Source organism: Pongo pygmaeus, chromosome 2 (genome assembly GCF_028885625.2).
Source record: "Pongo pygmaeus isolate AG05252 chromosome 2, NHGRI_mPonPyg2-v2.0_pri, whole genome shotgun sequence".
NCBI classification, from domain to species: Eukaryota; Metazoa; Chordata; class Mammalia; order Primates; family Hominidae; genus Pongo; species Pongo pygmaeus.
In genome coordinates this window covers 16,415,835-16,436,740 of record NC_085930.1, presented here as the reverse complement: position 1 = coordinate 16,436,740, position 20,906 = coordinate 16,415,835, and the positions used below count along the sequence as shown (strand labels likewise).

Genomic DNA, 20,906 nt, shown 5'->3' with positions numbered 1-20,906 from the left:
AACTATATGCATATTAAAGGCTGGGTGAATAAGGGTGCCCTAACTCTGGTTGTCTTAGAGTAATGTCTTGATTAAATTATACAGTGAATAGACAAAGTCTCTTCAGAACATATTTATTAATGAGGATTTCTGAGGCAAAACCCCTATTCTAGGAATGGTAATTTGGCTCAGTACAGTTCTTTGTGAAAGGATTTTGTGCATCTCCACCAGTTCTTTTTAAATTGAAAACATCTAAATTGCATTTGAAAAGAAATAATGAATAAGCATATTTAGTCACAAAAACTATATGCTGTATATATTTTGAAGCATAAATCAAATGATAAGTATTTTATGCAGCTCTTTATAGTCTTAAGGTTAAGGTATATCACAGTGCCTCTTTCTTTTTTTTAAAACAGAAAAAATTAGTTACAGGCATTTGTTTGTGGACTGTATCTTTAAAACTAAGGTCATGTCTGATCTGAATGGATGTTTAAAATCCCAACACATCAAAAGCATGTTTTATAAGATTTGGGTCTTAAAGTTTTTTTTTTCTTTAGGTTTTATTTTAACATAGCTGTGTCAATTGGGGGTACTTATTCAAATTCTGTTATATAGTAGTTTTAAAAATGCTGGCATAAAACATTTGCCTTACACCATATGCTGTATTATATAATGGAATCTAATAGAACTGTAATAATTCTTAAGAACTAATGTTAATGTCTCAAAACTCTTTTATCTCAAGTTGTGAAATATTTCACACATGCAGAAAATGACACAAATTTAATAGACACTCATTTACATACCACATAAATGAAGCATTATTCAATTTTTTCGGTTTGTTTTCAATTCTCTTTAAAATAATTACAGATATTGCTATAGCTGTTTCCTCATTGCTTTCTACTTCTACTTTCTCAAAGATAGCTAGCAACTTGATGTTGCTATCAATCATTCCCATGCATATTTTTATACTTTTATTACTTACACATGGTTCTCTTATATCATCTGTAAAACTAAAGCGTTACACTTAAGAAATTGATATATCTTTATTGTTAGTTTTTAAAAATTTTATTAGGACTAACCGAATAGCACTAGAATTAAAATTGACTAGGAGGCTACTGAGACGTCAATCTTTAAAATTGATTTTGGGGGAATAAAAAGCCCTTTATGTAACAGTTATTATGAGGTGTTCCATTTTTTCATGACCTTTGTTTCCTAGTTGTATAATCATTTATACTGAAATTCATTAGTCTGCTCCTGAAAAGAAGCACTAAAGGCTACATAAGTAACTATGGGTTAATTGGATAACTGTGGTAATTTGAAAGCTTATACATGCTGACTTGGCAATTATTAATAATACATGAAGCTTACTGCAGATAACCCCTACATTGGTATGAGAAGCAGCTGAGAATAGAAGCCAGATTTCCTGGATTTGATAGTGTGTCAAATTAGGAAAATTGCTTTAATCTGTTTCTCACTCGGTCCCTTCAGGTACAAAATGGGGACAATAAAACCTACTTTGCCAAGCTGCTGTGAGGATTATATGAGATGATGCCAAATAATCAGTGCTGTGCACACACTAAATGTAAGTTATTACAGTGAGTGTGAATTCGGCACATTTCACACTTTCAGAAATAATATTTATATAATACTATATAATATACATATATCATACAATACTAGTTCACTGACAACTTGGGGGCTCAAACTTAAAAGAATTTTCATTTCTGTGTGGCCTCTTGTTACCTGATTTCTTGACTGCTTCTCTGGTGGACTACCTGTGCTGACTTATTCTAGACATTATTTTAGAGGCCTAAGTTCTTTTCTTTCTCCAGCGATTTTGTAAACACCCAATTGACTGAGTAAATCTTCCTAAAATACCTCCTGTCATTTCTGGAGGCCCACCATGCAGCAGATGCTAGTTGTTGGCCACAGGATCTCAAGAATGAGAATCTAGTATCTGTTAACTCACCTGCTTGATTATTGATTTGAAGTGAGGGAAATTTTTTTTTTTTTTTTTTTTGGAGTCAGGGTCTTGCTCTGTGCCCAGGCTGGGGTGCAGTGGTGAGATCATGGGTCACTGCAGTCTTGAACTCCTGGACTCAAGCAATCCTCTCACTGCAGCCTACCAAGTAGCTAGGACTACAAGTGTGCACCACCACACCTGGCTAATTTTAAATTTTTGTAGATGGAGTCTCGCTATGTTGCCCAAGCTGTGCTTAAACTCCTGGCTTCAAGTGACCCTACCACCTTGGCCTCCCAAGTCCTGAGATCACAGGTGTGAGCTGCCATGCTCACATCTGAAGTGAATGAAATCCGAATGCAATTTGAAAATGAGACATTGGCAGTGACGCTACAGTGCCATAATATATCACTTGTGGCCACCTTTAATGAAGAGCCAATTAATACAAGCCTCTAGAAAACTCAAGTGATTTCTACAATAGACTATTATGACTTTAGTAAAGAATACAAGGTCTGTTGGGTGGGCTACCTGCTTCTGATTGCTCTGACTCATTTATAGAAACAATATACCCAGGTTTTAACTTCTTGGTTCAGGCATAATCAGGAACACAGAGAATCTCTTTTGTCTAATAGCCATAGGGCTACTGTAGCCGAAATGTGACAGCATTGCTGGATTAAGGCTACCAAATTACATTATAGAATGACTTTTTACCTTAACCAGGCCTCTTGTGTGAAAGTTTAGAGGATCGATCGGGGAAAGTGCAGGACTCTGAAAACTAGAAAGGAATTAGCTGGATGGGTTCAGACAAATCTGAATACCTGATCTCCCAAATTACACTACTTTTCCCTTGCCAGCAGGAAGAGCCCTTTCTTCTTATTGCATGGTGCTGGACCTGCCTCGCTTTGGGAACTGGAGGTAGTTATCACATTAAAAATTACTCATTCACCTCGTATCCCATTCTATCGCTGCTCATTACCTTTAGAGTAAAGATCATATTCATTCCCCAACATGTCACAGCTGTAACTATTCAACCCAGGGAAAGAAGGCTTACTAGCTTTCTAATAACTTATATCAACAGAAACCTGGACAATATCTACAGGATATTATTCTAATTGTGCTAGACCAGAAAAGAAGAAAATAATTTTAAAGTAGCTGAATTTATTGTTATGGTTGCATTTAATGGAGATACTGGATACAAGGGCCAGTTCAAGCAGCTGGAAATGGTTCTAGCTGTGTGCTTGGTATTGACTGATAAAACTGAGACACAAATGATGTTTTAGTAAATAAGGTTTAGATACCAGGAATTCTTTGGCAGAATGGCGAGAGAGGCATTCATGTGGTTATCAAGCACTTGACATGTGGCTAGCTAGTCCAAAGCAAGATTCTTTTTAAGTGTAACGTAGTGCAAAAAATGTGAAGTATCTCAATAATACCTTTTGTATTGATTACATGTTGAAACAATAATATCTTGGCTATATTGGGTGAAACAAAATGTAAGTTTTAAAAATTATTTTACCCATTTCTTATTACTTTGTTTTGAAATATGGCTACTACTAGAAAATTTAAAATGACACATGCGGCTTGCATCTGTGGCATGGATTATATTTTTATTGGGCAGCACTGATGTAGAAGAATATGAATATTTGAATTGATTTATTGTATGTGACATACTTACTCCTCTTCCAGCTTTGTCTCCTGAAGGGTCCGGAAGTTATTCCCTTTCACAAGGCATTTGCACTCCAGAGAAGTGCTCCTGCACATCTGAAAGGCATTGTTGTGTTTGTTCTTTGTTGGCTGGGGGTGAGTTAGGAAGTAACTGCCACTGAAATCAGTCCTTGATTTCAGGAGGGATGATAGGGTCATGGAGTGGTCAATCCAAAATGGTCGTACTTACCGATCAGAGACAAAGCAAACATAGTTTTCATAGTAGTTGATGAACTCCCAAGTTTATTTTGCTGTGGTTTAGAGATTATTACTTCCTAGAATTCAAATACCTGTGATTTACCAAGGTCCAAATGAGTTCATGTCCTTTGTAGGGACATGGATGAAGCTGGAAACCATCACTCTCAGCTGACTATCACAAGGACAAAAAACCAAACACGGTATGTTCTCACTCATAGGTGGGAACTGAGCAATGAGAACACATGGACACAGGAAGGGGAACATCACACACCCACACCGGGGCCTGTTGTGGGGTGGGGGGAGGGGGGAGGGATAGCATTAGGTACACCTAATGTAAATGACGAGTTACTGGGTGCAGCACACCAGCATGGCACATGTATACATACGTAACTAACCTGCACGTTGTGCACATGTACCCTAAAACTTAAAGTATAATAAAAAAAATAAGTTTTAAATAGAAAAAAATTGAGTTGTGGTTAAAAAAAAAGACCTAACTTGATTCACAAATTGGAAAGTCATGGTTTATCACCTAATGGACAGCTCGTGAGCCCTCACTCAATGTAGAAGTTTGAAAGAGACTCTTAACTGAGGGATAAGCCAGGTGGTTGTGAAAAGGACCCACAAAACATTATCAAATTTACGTGCTTTGATTTTCTCTCTGAACTTCTTTAAAGAAAGCCCATTTATCAAGATGTCTGATTTGAAGAAAGAGAAACACAGGCTAGTTGATATTGCTAATACCTGGAGATCCAAAACACTAATGTTCTATCAGTCAAAAGATCAATTTTATCCTAAGTCCCTCTGCCCGTGTGCCTGGAAATCCATCTTGCGACAGTCTGCCAGTTTTCGATTACATAATCGAATCAGCAATTGGCAAAATAATGGTCTTCATGGCCCCTTGAGTGAGGATTTTATTTTTAATAGAAAGAAGCTTTCAGAATTGTCACTCTATAGTAAATTTAAAAATCAAATGAAAGAACACATCCCTGTAAAAACATGAAATTATTGGCAAGGTGCGGTGGCTCACGCCTGTAATCCTAGCACTTTGGGAGGCTGATGTGGGTGGATCACCTGAGGTCAGGAGTTCGAGTCCAGCCTGACCAACATGGAGAAACCCTGTCTCTACTAAAAATACAAAATTAGCCAGGCACAGTGATGCATGCCTGTAATCCGAGCTACTTGGGAGGCTGAGGCAGGAGAATCGCTTGAACCTGGGAGGTGGAGGTTGCAGCGAGCCGAGATCGTGCCATTACACGCCAGCCTGGGCAACAAAAGTGAAACTCTGCCTCAAAAAAAAAAAAAAAAAAGTCAATTTTAAAGACTTGAAATACACAATAGGCCTTTATCCTGAACTTACTCCCCATTAAGCTTAACTGTTTGGCTTTCAGGTCTCAAGAGAATGATGATTATTGCACACATAACTGATATGGTTTGGCTGTGTCCCCACCTAAATCTCACCTTCAATTGTAATAATCCGCACGTGTCAAGGGCAGGGCCACGTGGAGATAATTGAATCATGGGGGTGGTTTCCCCCATACCGTTCTCATGGTAGTAATAAGTCTCATGAAATCTGATGGTTTTATAAATGGGAGTTCCCCTGCACAAGCTGTCTTGCTTGCCTTCATGTAAGACTTGTCTTGCCTCCCTTTTGCCTTCTGCTATGATTGTGAGGCCTCCCAGCCATGTGGAGCTGTGAGTCCATTAAACCTCTTTTCTGTATAAATCACCCAGTCTTGGGTATGTCTTTATTAGCAACATAAGAACAGACTAATACAATAACCCAGTGGAGACTTAAATGTTAAAGACTCTTCCAGACACTGTCCCTTTATTAGGGAAAATCAACAGAGAACTTGGCACATGAAATGCAGCTACTTTTCAGGCAAATGCATGCTTCTCTCTCCAGTAAATGAACAATACTAAAAACATTTTGCTTTCGCTTTGCAGGTATAGTAGCACATATTCACTATTTTACCTAACAGCTACATCAACTTTCTGTTCATCTTTATTCCTCTGGGATATTGATTATCTCTGTCCCCAACTTATCATCCCGGTCAGCTTTTTTTGGTGAACTTAGGCTCATAGATCTTGGTGAGCAGTAAGCAACCATTACTCTATATGCATTTATAAGGCATCGACATTTCCATGGATATGAGATAAATCCCACAGAAATTTAGGATTCTACCTACTATTCTTGTGAATTTTGCAGGGTCTGGTCATATCAGGACATTCTCTCCAAAGTGAAAGACAAGTGGCTGCTTTTTGGCTCACATTTTTCATTAAATGCATTGTGTATTTAGTATTTTTGGATTTTGGAAGGAACATATACCACATCTGGGTGAGCCAATCCTCTCTGTTCACCAAGGGACCCATTATGCTACCACTTTTGAGTGTGATGCAGAACAAGAGAAGGCTGTCCTACTATTTGGGGAATATGCCTCAAGAAACATAATTGTTCAGTGTTGGGATGTGGTATGGTGCTTCTGGCAAGATCTAATAGTAGAGTCATAGCATAGACCACCTAGGACTTTTTAAAAAAGCAGTGACCTCTTTGGAAAATAATCAATAATTAATCTTCCTTTGAAATCCATCTTCTATCTTGCAACTTGGGTCTAGGAATGATTGAGCCTCTGATCAAGGAAACCCAAATTTTCCCCAAATCATACAACCATCATGAACTGGATGATGGCTGATCTTTCAAATCACAAAGCGTGCACTGAAGTATTCCATCATCAAGTGGAGTTAGCATCGGCAAAGCTCAAGCAGTTACTAACAACACAAAAATGTGCTTTGATTGATTCAGGGATAGTGGCTTAAGGGCTGAATGAATGTTTGGGGTGTTCAGAGGGGAGAACTTTGAAGAATGTGTAACAAAAAAGTCTGGGTAAGAGATATGAGATGGATCCTTTGAAATGATTCAAAATATAAAGATATCACTGTCCTGGTGAACACTTACAAATAAATACGTGGTATGGTAAACAATCAGTAATAGTTACTTGGAGTCCCTCAGCATCTTCCTCCAGCATCCCACTGCTTGCAAAATTGGCTCATAAACGGTGTTTCCAGGGTAGCAGGGATACAGGTTATATATGGGCTTAATCACGTGGTATTACTCTCAACAAAATTGAATGACCGCCAATACTGCTGATAGCCCAGTCTGCTCATTGCATAAAGCAATGTTGAGTCATCAATATGATGCAATATTATATCAGGTCTACCAAGCCAAGTTGGTGGCCAAATAATTATATTGAACTCCTTTCACCATGGAAAAGAAACAAGTAAATTTTGTCTTTAGCTGGGGTAGATGTTCTATGAATGTATTTTCTTTCCTTGTTACCATACTTCTGTGCGTAGCAGACCCAGCATCTGTGCATTTACTGAATGCATTGTTCTATATATGGTTATCATGCACAACATTGCTTCCAACAAAAAAATTATTTTCCAATGATAAAGTGAAGAAAGGACTGAAGATAGGCTGCTATAACAGTACAATGACCAGCCAAAATATTCAGTAGATTCAGTTATGGCACCATAACTGCCTTATGAGGTTAAAGTTCTTTCCTTAAGGAAGTAGTGTATGTTTTGAACTAATTACAAATTTCTTGTTTCTTACATTGCTTGTCTAGTAGTGATTAGTGCTATTTACCAATTTCAGTTGTTCCTCCATAACTGTGAGTGATTGGTTCCAGGATCCCCTGCAGATACCAAAATCCATAGGTGCTTAATTTCCATACATAAAATGGCTTAGTATTTGCATATAATCCACAAACCTCTTCCTGTATAATTTAATTTCTTTCTTTCCCTTCCTTCCTTCCTTTTCTTTCTTTCCTTCCTTCCTTTTCTTTTCCCTTCTTTCTTTCTTTTCTTTTTTTCTCTCTCCTTCCTTCCTTCTCTCTTATTTTCTTTTCCCTTCTTTCTTTTCTTTTTTTCTCTCTCCTTCCTTCCTTCTCTCTCTTATTTTCTTTTCCTTTCCTTTCCTTTCCCTTTCCCTCTTTCTTTCTTTCTCTCTCTCTCTTTCTTTCTTTCTTTTCTTTCTCTCGTTCCTCTTTTTTTTTTTTTTTGGACAGTCTCACTTTTTCACCCAGGCTGGAATGCAGTGGTGCAATCTTTGCTCATTACAACCTCTGTCTCCCCGGGTTCAAGCGATTCCCGTGCCTCAGCCTCCCAAGTAGTTGGGATTAGAGACACCCACCACCACGCCCGGCTAATTTTTGTATTTTTAGTAGACACGGGGCTTCACCATGTTGCCCAGGCTGATCTCGAACTCCTGACCACAAGTGATCCGTCCACCTTGGCCTCCCAAATTGCTGGGATTACAGGCATGAGCTACCAGGCCAGGACAATTTAAATTACCTCTAGATTACTTATATTACTACTACAATGTAAATGCCAGGTAAATAGTTGGTATACTGTACTATTATAAAGTTTGTATAAATGTTATTGTTGTATTACTATTTTTAATTGCTTTTTAAAAGATATTTTGAATCCATGGATGCAGAAGTGATGAATACAAAGGCCAACTGTATTTTTAGTTTTTCCTCTTCTCAGAGCCATAGTAGATTATACGTCCCTATGCTGTTGAAGTTAGGTATGTCCACAAGACTGTCTTTGGATAAATAAAAGAGCAGAAGTAATCCCAACATTTTGGGAGGCCAAGATGGGTGGAATGCCTGTAGCTCAGGAGTTCGCGACCATCCTGGGCAAAACGGTGAAACCCCGTCTCTACTAAAATAAAAAAAATTAGCTGGGCATGGTGGCATGCACCTGTAGTCCCAGCTACTTGGGAGGCTGAAGCAGGAAAATTGCTTGAACCTGGGGGGTGGTGGTTGCAGTGAGTCAAGATCTCGCCACTGCACTCCAGCCTGGGTGACAGAGAGAGACTCCATCTCAAAAAGAAAAAAGAGCAGAAGTTACTTCTCTGCTGAAGCCTGTAAAGCCAGTTCATCATTGTACTTGTTGCAGTCACAGAAGCCTGTGTCAAGATGGCACAGCTCTTGGCCTCAGGAATCTGAGTGATCATGTTGAATAGAGTGCGCCTGACCTGGGAGGCCTAAGTGAGGAAGAAATTTCCTTTCGTTGCCTGGGAACACTTAAGTTGCGTTGTCATGGAAATCTTACTTTTGCTTGTTGCTGTGGCATAACCTACGGTAATACCCATGTATATCTCTACAATCCCAACCTGTAGCTGACTAAATAGTTTCTTTCAAGCAATGTAAAGTAACAGTAAAATGTTTTACTTTTATTTAGACACATATGTACTTTTCACTTAGCCCTCCAAATATTAACTTTTTGAAATAAATGGAAGGTGGACTGATGTCTATGAAAAAATATTTACGGGAATAAATACAAGGAGAAAAATTTATCATTGTCCAAAATTCTCTCTAAGAATTAGAGATTAGGAAGGCTTAGCCAATTGTCTTCTGGTTTTCAAGAAAAATGTGTAGACTGCCAAATATTTCCTTTCTGTGAATTGAAAAACTAAAACAAACATAAAAACAATGATTTCCATAGGGCCACAGCAGTACTATAAAGAAGTGCAGAGATGAGACTGTAGCCATGGCTGTGTGCTCACTGGAAGGTGAGCATCATGATATCGGCATGTACTACTTTGAAGGCTTTTGAGACGGGTATGAGTCTTACTAGGTTAGTAGAGTCGTTTCCAAAGCCAGTCATCTGCAGTCAACCTGAAGAATAGTTCAGCTAAAAATATTAGGCTGGTACAAAAGTAATTGTGTGGTTTTTTTTTGTTTTTTTGCAATTTTTAATGGCAAAACCTCAATTACTTTTGCACCCACCAAATATTAATTTTCTTGCATAAATTGCTGGGTAAACAAAGATTCTTATTGAATTATCCAAATAATTAGCCAGTCACTACTGTAGCTGCTTACAACCCAAGTATTATTTGTTTCTTTAAATTTCCCTAAAATTTCTTAATAAAACTTTAAATCTGAATTCTTCATAAATTCTACCTTATGGATGTTGGCATACCTAATGAACACCTGTATATTTTGTGTTTCTGTGTGTGTTTACTTACCTAGTCATCCCTAAAATTTGTAGCTTTTGCTCATATTTTAAAAATTGGGCTGGGCGTGGTGGCTCACGCCTGTAATCCCAGCACTTTGGGAGGCTGAGGCAGGCAGATCATGAGGTCAGGAGATCGAGACCATACTGGCCAACATGGTAAAACCCCATCTCTACTAAAAATTCAAAAATTAGCCGGGCTTGATGGTGCGTGCCTGTAGTCCCGGCTACTTAGGAGGCTGAGGCAGAATTGCTTGAACTCGGGAGGTGGAGGTTGCAGTGAGCCGAGACCCCGCCACTGTACTCCAGCCTGGTGACAGACCAAGACTCCATCTCAAAAAAAAAAAAAAAAAAAAAATGAAGCAATCTTTCCACAGTTAAAACTATTTATCAAAAGTAATTAAATGAAAAGTTTCTATCAAAATCAAGATTTAAAATATTTTATTTAAGTTCAGATACTGCTTTTCCTTCCCCACTATAAAAACTCAAAATGTTCAGCTCCCAAGTTTTCCACATGGAAAATATCAAATTACTAATGAGAAATATATACATATACATTTGTTCACTTGGAAAGGTTTAAGTCTCCAAAGTGCTAATGAGAAACTTTAGTGTTAGAAATATTGTTAATAAATTTGTGGAAAACACACTAATTAACCTTTAATTTTTAAGAAATAATTAAGATAAAACTGCTTTGAACTGTTCTTCACAGACTCCAATTGTTGTTAGAGCTTAATTTACTTTTTAATGCTCAAATCCACTTGAAGCTCCCACGTCCTGTGTTCTGTAAACTTCAGGAGGTTAGAATTATGCATGTCTACTACCTATTGTCCATTATTATGAAAATTAAACCATTTTTCTTTTTCTCTCAATTCTAGGGAAAAGACTTTGGGAGTATGAGACATGAATTTAACCCATGATCCTAATTTCTGTCTCATTTGCTTGCTTTCATATTTTCAGAGAATTGGCAAAATTTCTTAATAATTGAGGTCACCCATAACAAATCACAAATTTGACACATTTATATTTATTTCCCGGAACTATTGAAAGACTAAACCAATTGATTAAATTGATGTGAGTTGATAACTTTATTTCCAACATAGATTTGTACCAAGTAGAGATGGTTTAATTTATCTTCATTTTAAGAGATGTTTATTAATTTCCTGTTATGCATAAATTAGTAATCCACAAGGTTATAAAGAGAAGCTAATGATGGGGCCACCAGATTGATCCACAGATGAGTGATTCATGTTTTTTTTTTTTTTTCTTGTTGAGAAAGATTCTCACTCTCTTGACCAGACTGGAGTGCAGTGACATGATCTCAGCCTACTACAACCTCTACCTCCTGGGTTCAAGTGATTCTCCTGCCTCAGCCTCCTGAGCAGCTGGGACTACAGGCGCATGCCACCATGCCTGGCTAAGTTTTTGTATTTTTAGTAGACATGGGTTTTCAATATGTTGGCCAGGCTGGTCTCAAACTCCTGACCCAATGTGATTCATCCACCTTGGCCTCCCTAACTGCTGGGATTACAGGTGTGAGCCACCACACTCGGCTCTGATTCAGGGTTTTGATCTTAAAAGATAGTATACCTTGTATATCCCCATGTACTAAGCACAATGATAAAAGTATTGGTGGACAACAAATATAAAGGTTGTTTCCCAGGAAGTTGGAGAAAAAAACAGAGTTAGAAATTAGGAGAGAAAAACAAGAGACTAATGGAGCAGTCCAAGAGGCCCACTGCCTGACTAACAGCAATTCCGAAGGATAGCAGAGAAACTAGAGATGAAAAAAATTATTATAAAAATATTAAGAAAATTTTCCATAACTGAAATAAATAGTCCTCCAGCTTGAATGGGCCCATCTAGTGTCCTATGTTGAAGGAAAACAAATCAACAACAAGCAAGTGTGGACAGAATATCACAAGCACATCCTAGTAAAACTTTTTTGATTTTGATGTTCTCCAAGCTTTTGTTGAATATGCTTTCTGGAAGACAGGCTTCTTTTAATTAGTGAAGAAACCAGGAAAGAGAAAGTAATTAGATCTAAGAAACAGGAGATCCAACATAAAAGAGTGATGTAAGAAAGTCTTGGGTCTGAAGAGAAACCAGTGGGTTTGGGACAAAAATATGAAGGGTTTAATGAGGGAGGTGTCAGAGAAAATCACAGATTGATGGAATACTGGACATAACTGAGCATCTAGAATGTTAAAAAATGCAACTATTAACTCCAAAAAATAATCAATTGCATACAAAAAAGGAAAGTCCTACTTACAGTATTATACTTAGCTCTGCAGTAGACTCATCTAAGGATAGTTTGCTTAGTAAAACTAATGTAAACTCTCACTATTAATTTAACAAATAAAATGACAGTAAGATAATGGGAAAAAATGATTAACTATATAATGTTTAATATTTCTGACAAATCTGACATGGTGGATCTGTTCAATTTCTAACCACATGCCCAAATGTAGCTTATAGACACAACTCATTTAAACTCAAGACTGTGAGATTCGGAATACGTGATTAATTTTGAACTATTTATCTTTTAGAACATTGAAGCAGACCCCAGGCCCTGTCGCTATTAATAATAGCACTGTCTTAGAGGGTTGTAAGGATTAAATGAGTTGTTGCAGGTAAAGTGCTCAGAAAATGGCCTTGCACGCATGTAGTAATAATGAACACTGGTTATTAGATTCAGTCCATACATGTTAAAAATTCAAATGCCAAAATGGTGTTTTTGCTTAGTTTGAATGGTGAAGCAATACAATGAAGAATGTAGGGAGACAGAAGAATCCGTGTCATCATCAATTAATAGTTTCCTGTTGAAATTCCTAAGCATGAGACCAAACAAGTTTTGGGTTTGCATTCAAGTTTATATGGGCAAACATACTCATTTGTCAAGCCTTTTCTTTCTTTCTCTTTTTTTTTTTTTTAATAAGAGAATATATTTTGTTTCCTTCTAAACAATCATTACCAAACTTTACTTGGAGTGTTGAGTGGTAGAAGACCTAAATATCCCTATTTGAAATTACTATGAAACTTCTGACATTTCATGGCTAGATTTTACTTAAATTGACAGTGACAAAACTCTGATAATCCTTTAGTTTTAAGATTTTAAATGTGCATATCACATTTCTTCCAATATTCTATTGTAAATATAGGCACCTATTCCTTAAAACAGACCTGCGGAGATGGAAGACATTTTCTTATTTTAGTATGTAAAATTAGGGACAAAGGGTATATTTTAGACATTTCAAGTCAAATTTACAGACTTTTTTTGTTACTCAGAAAAAGGAATAATGTTAAATTCCTTTCCTAATTACTGCTTTGTAAAAAGATTAAGAATGTTAGTAGGATTTCATTAGCACCCACTTATTCCCTGAATTTTTAATGTATCAATAAATTTTTCTTTAAATTTTGTGTCCTTGTCTAAAGTTTTTGCCAGAAACTATACATAAATTATATGTATATTTCAGAAATTTCAATATTCTTAGATTTATTACTTAATTTTTTTATATTTGTAAAACACTATATGCACTTCCAGCAGTCAATAAACACTCCGTTCCTTTCAGAAGCCTCTTCAAAAAATCATTGATTATTACATATTCAGGCTCTTTTGGATGTATGTTTGACCCAATAAAGTGCTGATTTGAAACCTCTTCTTACTTGTTCTTGTGACAAAGGCTATATCCTGTGAACTGTTAAATAACCCCCAATATTTATGACACGCGTGGTTAAACAAGAAATGGGCCACTTCACTATAAATAATGCCCAAGTCCACTTTAATAACATATCACAGTGCTACCTTAGACATTGTGTTGCATTCATTGATTTGTAAGAGTGAAACTGAAATATTTCAAAACCTTACATGGCTTTATAGCATTGTTTCTAGAGATGGTAAGGAGAAAAGGAATCAATATGTTTCTTCCCTGATACTCTATTTCCATTTTAAAAATTTGATCCCAATTAAATCACTTACACAATTTAGAATGGTATACGATATAAGCAGCAACTACTATTATGAGAGATTATCATTTGTTCACTAGATCATTCGTGGATACATAAATTTTAAGATATGTGTATGATATGAGATCCATGCATTCTCGTTAAATGGGTCAGTTTGATAGTGATGGTCCCAAATGGCTTAAGTATCAGAGCAGATGTTGTAGTAACAAATTAGCTTGCAGTGGAAATTATACTATTTTTAGTATTGGAAAAAAGGATAATTAGGGGAATGTAAATGGGAATTTTAGTGAAACAATGATCTTCTTCTTTTGGGATTATTTCATGTTCCCCCCAAAAATGTTTTCCAGGACTATACAGGTTTATTTTCTTTTTTATATATACTAAATGTTAGGTTGAGGGAGAAAAGTCTCGCCTGTACCTCAATGGAATGAAGCAACATGTAGTAAAAATATAAACATCTGATATATAAATCTACACAGTCCATTTTGAGATATTGTGTAAATATAGATGCCACAAACAATACCTAATATACTTGCTTGTTAACATCATGGTAATGTTTTGTAACTAACACATATCAGTGACTTACCTGACAATTGCATTGTACATTCTCTAAGTTGCTTAATATGTATATTTTATTTCTTAAAAGTTCTTGCTGCTATGCCCAGGGTTATTAAACTCCAGATATACTAAACTCTAGACAATTTACATTAAATATATAAAAATGTTCCTGGACAGACAGGCCATCTCACTTTCCTCTGAACTCAATTTTCTCTAATATAAAGATTCTATCTACTCAATTATCTGTGATTCTAGTACAGGGAATTCATACATTCACACATTCACACACATGCACGTGCACACAAAATAAAACAATATCTGTAGGTAATTTTAACTAATATTTTTAACTGTTACTCCTCAACTATATGGCCAATTGGTATCTTTCTTTACAGTTGCAATGAAGCAGCCAAAATTATTTTTTCTACTTTATTTTTCTTATCACTTGTAATGGGAGTTTTAATGCGTGTAAGTATGGTTAACACGCAAACAAAAGAGACAAATAATATTTTAAATTTTTACAGCAGGAGAGTGGTTTCTGAGTAATCAAGAATTTTCCAAAACAAAATATACAGAATAGACTTCCTTTAGCACTAGATTGTTAAAGATAGTTATAGTCTCAGGAACAAGATTATTCAGATGATTGTCTTCCAGTCACTTTGCATTAAATTATAATACTTTAAGTCAGTTCCATTACAGACTATAAAGATAATTTTATAAGTTTATTACCTCATGGTAATTTATCTAATGATATATTTAATAGGAGAAATCTGACACCTATTAATCTGAAGGGAAAAAATTAAAATGAAAAAAATTAGTGCTATATTTAATCTGAAATGCATTGTTTTTTAAATTCTCTTAATTCAAGACTCCAGCATGATTTATTCATTACTTATACATAATTTCTGGGAAATCCACAAAAGATAAAGAGCAAACCCTATTATTTTATCAAAACAATGCTGTTGTTTAGACTGGGTGAGTACAAAGGAATAGAACTAAGAAGCATTGGCAAATGAGGATACCCCTGAGAAAGAATACTACCTTGGATTCCTCCTTTCACAAATATGAACTTCTTTGGTATTGATGGTACTAAGGGATGACATTTACAACTTTTTTGTAGCTAAGTTTCTGGGAAAGTATCACACAAACTCCCTCACCATCCCACCCCCATAGACTTTCATTTGTTGGTCTTTGAATCCTCATTCTTATGTTAGAAGACAGGAAAAATGCAAATGAGTTATTTATAAGAGCAAAATAAATATACCAATATTAAAGTTGTTTATAAAGGTCTTATTAACTGTACTACTTATTTCAAGTGTTTAAAACCTACAATTATGTAGGCAAGGAATAAAATTGGAGAGTGATATTTATGAAGACTGTGAGGATGCTTCAAAAGTAAAATATCAGTTTATTATTTTATCTAAAGTGAAACGTGCCTATTGAATTACGTTTTTCTTTTAACACAGTCATCTATATGATTGTTATGATACAGAAGGGGACTCTATCATCTCTAACCCCAACTACCCCACCTCATATACACACAACCTATCCACAGCTCACAACTTAGCAAAGTCTATGGAGAACTGTGTTAACAAGGACCAAAGAAGAGAACATTACAAATAGCTGATCTTACAACAAGACCACTGTTACAACATTATCTAATTCAATGGGTTATAAGTGATGTCTTGTATTCCTTCTCCTTACCTAAAGTTTTAGTCAAATTATCTCAGTTAGAGGTATAAATTATACAATTATATTTAGACCAAAAAATTCCATGTGACACATGTATTTCCAGGGTGATCATTCTTACACATTTATATATCAATTATTTCTAATACAATTAGTTAATTTGTCACTATTATGCTGATGTACACATGCATCTATTTCAGAAGTCTTTGGTGCATAAGGTAACAATAAGTCATGCAAACACAATCCGAAGATGTAAGTTGGTGATTATGAATTACATCGCTCTTTCTAAGAGTTTTGTTTTCTTTTGTTTTTAAGACTACAAGAGTAAAAAAAAAAAGTACAGATAAATTTGAATCCAAATTACTTGCAGGTAGTGTTTTTTTCCTTTATGATAACAACTTAGTCAAATATTAAATTTCTAAGAAAATATTCTAAAAGTACTAGCAGTATCAAAGTTTCAGACTGATAAGCATTCTTTTGTATTAAACATAGTAAAACAATAAGAATGATTACAGTTTCCATGTACATTTCTGTTCTTAAAAGTGTTTACTTTAGCAATATGATCTGATATGAACAGAATGAAGTTTGAAAAATGAGAAGTTGTTGTGGTTGTTAGCTGGAAGCAGGGATGATTCGATTAATTTTATACAGGTGGTTGATGGTTGATGGAGGTGGAGGCATTTCAGGAGGAAGTTAGTATTTGGGAAAGAGACACTCTACCTGTATAGCCCAGCGAATTGTCATCGTTATCAGAGGTGGGGATTGGCGTCCCGCGGTCGTTCCCCCTCTCTACATCTTCAGGGTCTGTCGGAAACAACACCAGAGCTGCTGATGGGGTTACAGTAGTAACAGTGGTTGCCATTTCGATCACAGCATGTCCAGACACAAGTAAATCCACATGTGACAGAAAAACACACAAGGACAACACACAGCACGTTTCATCCTTGCCTCTCCTGGAGCACACTAAGCCCTGCGAAGGTCTCAGCACCATGGTTTTTACAGTTTCTACTTTTTCTCCTTAATTTCCCTAATTCTCTGCCCTGCCTGCACCTTTGCTGCACTTCAAAGCTGGCGAAGGGCTCCGACTGCCCTCTGTGAGGCCGCCAGCACGGACTGAGAGAGCATATGGAGGAGGGAGAGGGCAGGGACGCTGAATGCTAGCATTGCTAATGTTCTACCTTATTGTTAATCAAAGCTATTGACTGTGATCACTCCCCATCATCGCTTCATCTCCTGGTAATTACAGACTCCAGAGAGTCTGTACCTCATGTGAGGCAGAGAGGACGTGGGGAAAAATAGGTCTTGTCAAATAAGAGGGAGGATGATAAAAATGTCATACTTTTTTCTGAGAAACACGGAAGAAAGCAGTGCAACTTCACGTCTTTCAGAAGGCAACAATCTCTCATCTTAAAGGACTGATATAAATTTACTGCAGTGAATGCATGACTGAAACACATCTAACTTTGGATGTTTTGGGCTGGATATTTTAAAACATTCCAAAGTATTGGGTATTTTAAAACATTCCAAATTCCGTGTAAGTATTTTCATTCATCTATGCTTATTTTTCTTAAATAAAAAATGCATTTTTTCTGTTTTTCTTAAATTACACATTAATTTTCCTACGCAGATTTTTAGAGTGGAGGCTAAGCACAACAACACTCTAGTTTCCACATCCAGACTCAGAGTAGCAGAGGAGCAGTATGTGTGTATATAGAAGCTCAATGATACTACCAAATTTCCCCGGTGCACAATCACTCTACCTGTCATCTATATGTAAGACAAGTATGAGCAGTGTTTATAGGTCTGCTACTGAGAAGCAGATACAGACACAATAAAAACCAAGAGTGTACCTCCTAAATCGAATAATGTAGAGCCATAGGTCATTCAAGTTCTGATGTTCTGCGGGCTTTAAAGAGAATCACCTTTAACATTATCTACAGAGGAAAGATTTCTTGTTCTGAGCAGTGAAGAAGCGCAGATGTTTACTCGGTGAACAGTGTGTCACTTATGGATGAGCCAGTGAGTACATGCAGGTACTGCCCCTCTAGAAACATCACAGAGGTCATTAATTTTGTGTCTCCAGTAGCTAGGTCAACATATTTTGTCTTAGACACAGCTATTCAGGGATGATTTAGAAATTCTTAAAAAAGGAATAAAAAGACTAACATGAGTCCACTTGGTTTTTTCATGCAGCATATTTCCCCCCCTAATCTCCTTGCTTTCCCTCCTCCTTCCCACAAGTGCCACGTAATTATAATAACCTGGTGGTGTGGCTAAAACGAAAACAAAGAAGTTCAGATCTGTGCAGACAAAAGAGAAAAGATACTCATTCTTGCTTTATTCATCCTTGCCTCTCTAGTGATAGCTGTTGTCATTTTACCCTTAAAATAGATGCTGCAAGTGATAAGGCAGAAAAAGCATCCACTTTACCTTTCCGGTCTGTGAACTTATTACACGCACACGTTGTTTAGGTCAAACTTTTAAGTCACATCAATGAGAAAGAATGGGGAGCAGGCATTTGTGTGTGTTTTGAGGCAGTGTTCAGAATGTTCTGTCACAAGTCATCTTGCTCATGCAGACTAACCAAATATAAGAGGCTGTTGTAGGAAGATCATCAGCAATTGCTTGGTCAAATGCATGAGACGGCCTTTAAGAAAACCACCCTGCTTACCTACAATCTTGTTTTAAATGATAGAATGTGTTTAGAATCACTTTAATTTTATGAATTATTTTTTAGTAACACAATGCAGACTTTTAAGGGAAGTTCTACTTTTAATTTACAAGCAATCAGTTATTTAACGTGGACCCACACATTTCTAATCGTTCTGTTACAAATACAATACAGGTTCATCCAAATCCACAATATAAATTAAATCAGCGTGTCTACACAATATTACAAGACTTTTGGGATGAGGTTTTGTACCTTTGTTATTGAATTCTTCCTGAGAATGGGGATATTATTATGAAAGCAAGAGATGAGGAAAATAAATTTACTGTCATTTGAAATGAGATAACTAAATCATATAAAATAGATTTCCACCTGCATGTAACCTATCTTAAGTGGCTTATAAATTTGCTTCTCTGTTCCTACTCATCACCTTTCTGGCCCCTTCTTAGGCTCAGGAAAGAATACATTTTTGCATTAATCAATGAATCTTACCATATCTCTAAAGTCCATTCAATCTACCTTGTTCTGCCTTTAATTAATGATATGCTAGACCTAAAGGAAACAAAAGGTGCTATTTTTAGCTGCTTTGCTAATTTTTTTCTTTCTTCTCTTTCCTATCAAAAGATAACAATAACATGAAATAGCCACTTGAATCACTGCGACAGAGCTGGAGGACTAATTTAAGACCAGTCCAAAAGACATTTACTTAAATTTTTGGTTAAATAGCATTGATTATGCGAGCTATGGACTAGAAGATAGCGAGGAAGAGATTATTGTGTGTTTACCATATCTAAAGGAGGTCTTATATTCCAGCTCCAAACTTAGGGCTACTCAGGCCTGAATTGAAATAAGTTCAGCTGCAATTGGTAAAAGCTGCCATCCCATCTGGAAACACACTGGCACTAGTGGTGCTGGGTTTTATGTGTCTGTCACCCCCATTATAATCTAAATTCCTGAGGGTCAGGTATTCTGTCTGCTTCTCATCTGTGTACCTACCCACTTTACATTGAATCCAAGATAATAAATAAATTAGTAAAGAGATGGTAACCAAGAATGCAAACCTTACTTAAGTGACAGATGCTCAATCTGAAACAATTGAAAAGGATGTAAGTTGTATTTTCTGCACCAGTATTACACGCAGAGTGGGGATAAAAAGCTTGCTATAAATAAACTCAAATGCTATTGTACATCCTATGTCCTCAAATCCATACAAACCAATAAGGCATCTTTCAATATAAAAAGGAAGTCTTGAATCATAACATCAGAGTCATTCAGAGTTGGAAATGGGTCAGATGGACCCCCAAAACTATCTTCGATGAGATGTATACACTCCTGTGAATTTAGTGGCCATTGGACCTTCACTGCTTTTCAGGGTGATCAATTCCAATTTTATAATTAAGTCTTGTTTTTTAAATTAGTTTTAAAAAATCTGTTTTCTAGATTTTCTATCCCTTGACTCCGAGTCTGGAGGAATGTATAGAACTAATGCCTCATCGATGACAGCTTGTTTCCCTCCCCATACTCCTTAAATACTTGTGTTTCACACGGCTCCAGATTTCATCCTGTTCTTTTCAATATGCTGTCTGTAGATATCTTCATCTGAGCCCAAGGCTTCGATTATTTTTCATAACATATGCAACTTGTACATTTCTCAATTGGATGCTCTACCAACAACCAGATTTATTTCCACTGGTGATTCAACTTCATGTAAATTCGAAGAAGCTTCACACTTTTTCTCACTCAACACTAAACTCATCAGCTTGTCTTCAACCTACTTCTTTCCTATAGTCCCTACCTATGTTACATATTTTACATAAATATTAAATATTTTAAGTATTTTACAATTCAGTAAAAAGTTAGCATCTGGGGTTAAAACTGAAGTCTGATCTATAGGCTTATTGTTTATAAATATTTTGCAACATGGCTTTATATATTTTTGTGTAGGGGTTGTATGCCATACTTAAACTTACAATATATAAGGTTATATGTGTATGTGTATATATGTACACACATAAATAAATTAGTAATTACATACATACATATATATACACACACAGTATATGAGTGGACAATCTTAAAACAGTCTTTCACATATATAATAACAGCAACAACTATAATAGGAAATAAACACCTATATCTTCCTTTACAATATAAATTATGTCTTCAAGGAAA

At 36.2% G+C, this 20,906-nt stretch overlaps 1 protein-coding gene across 1 annotated transcript in view; it reads right to left on the bottom strand.

Moving 5' to 3' along the window:
• The window catches only part of ROBO1 (roundabout guidance receptor 1), a 1,000,765-nt gene that overhangs the window by 510,835 nt on the left and 469,024 nt on the right, over positions 1-20,906 (bottom strand). Inside the window, exon 2 of the mRNA XM_063661467.1 lies at positions 16,787-16,891. Coding sequence (XP_063517537.1) covers positions 16,787-16,891 — 105 coding nt within the window. The remainder of the gene's footprint in view (positions 1-16,786; positions 16,892-20,906) is intronic.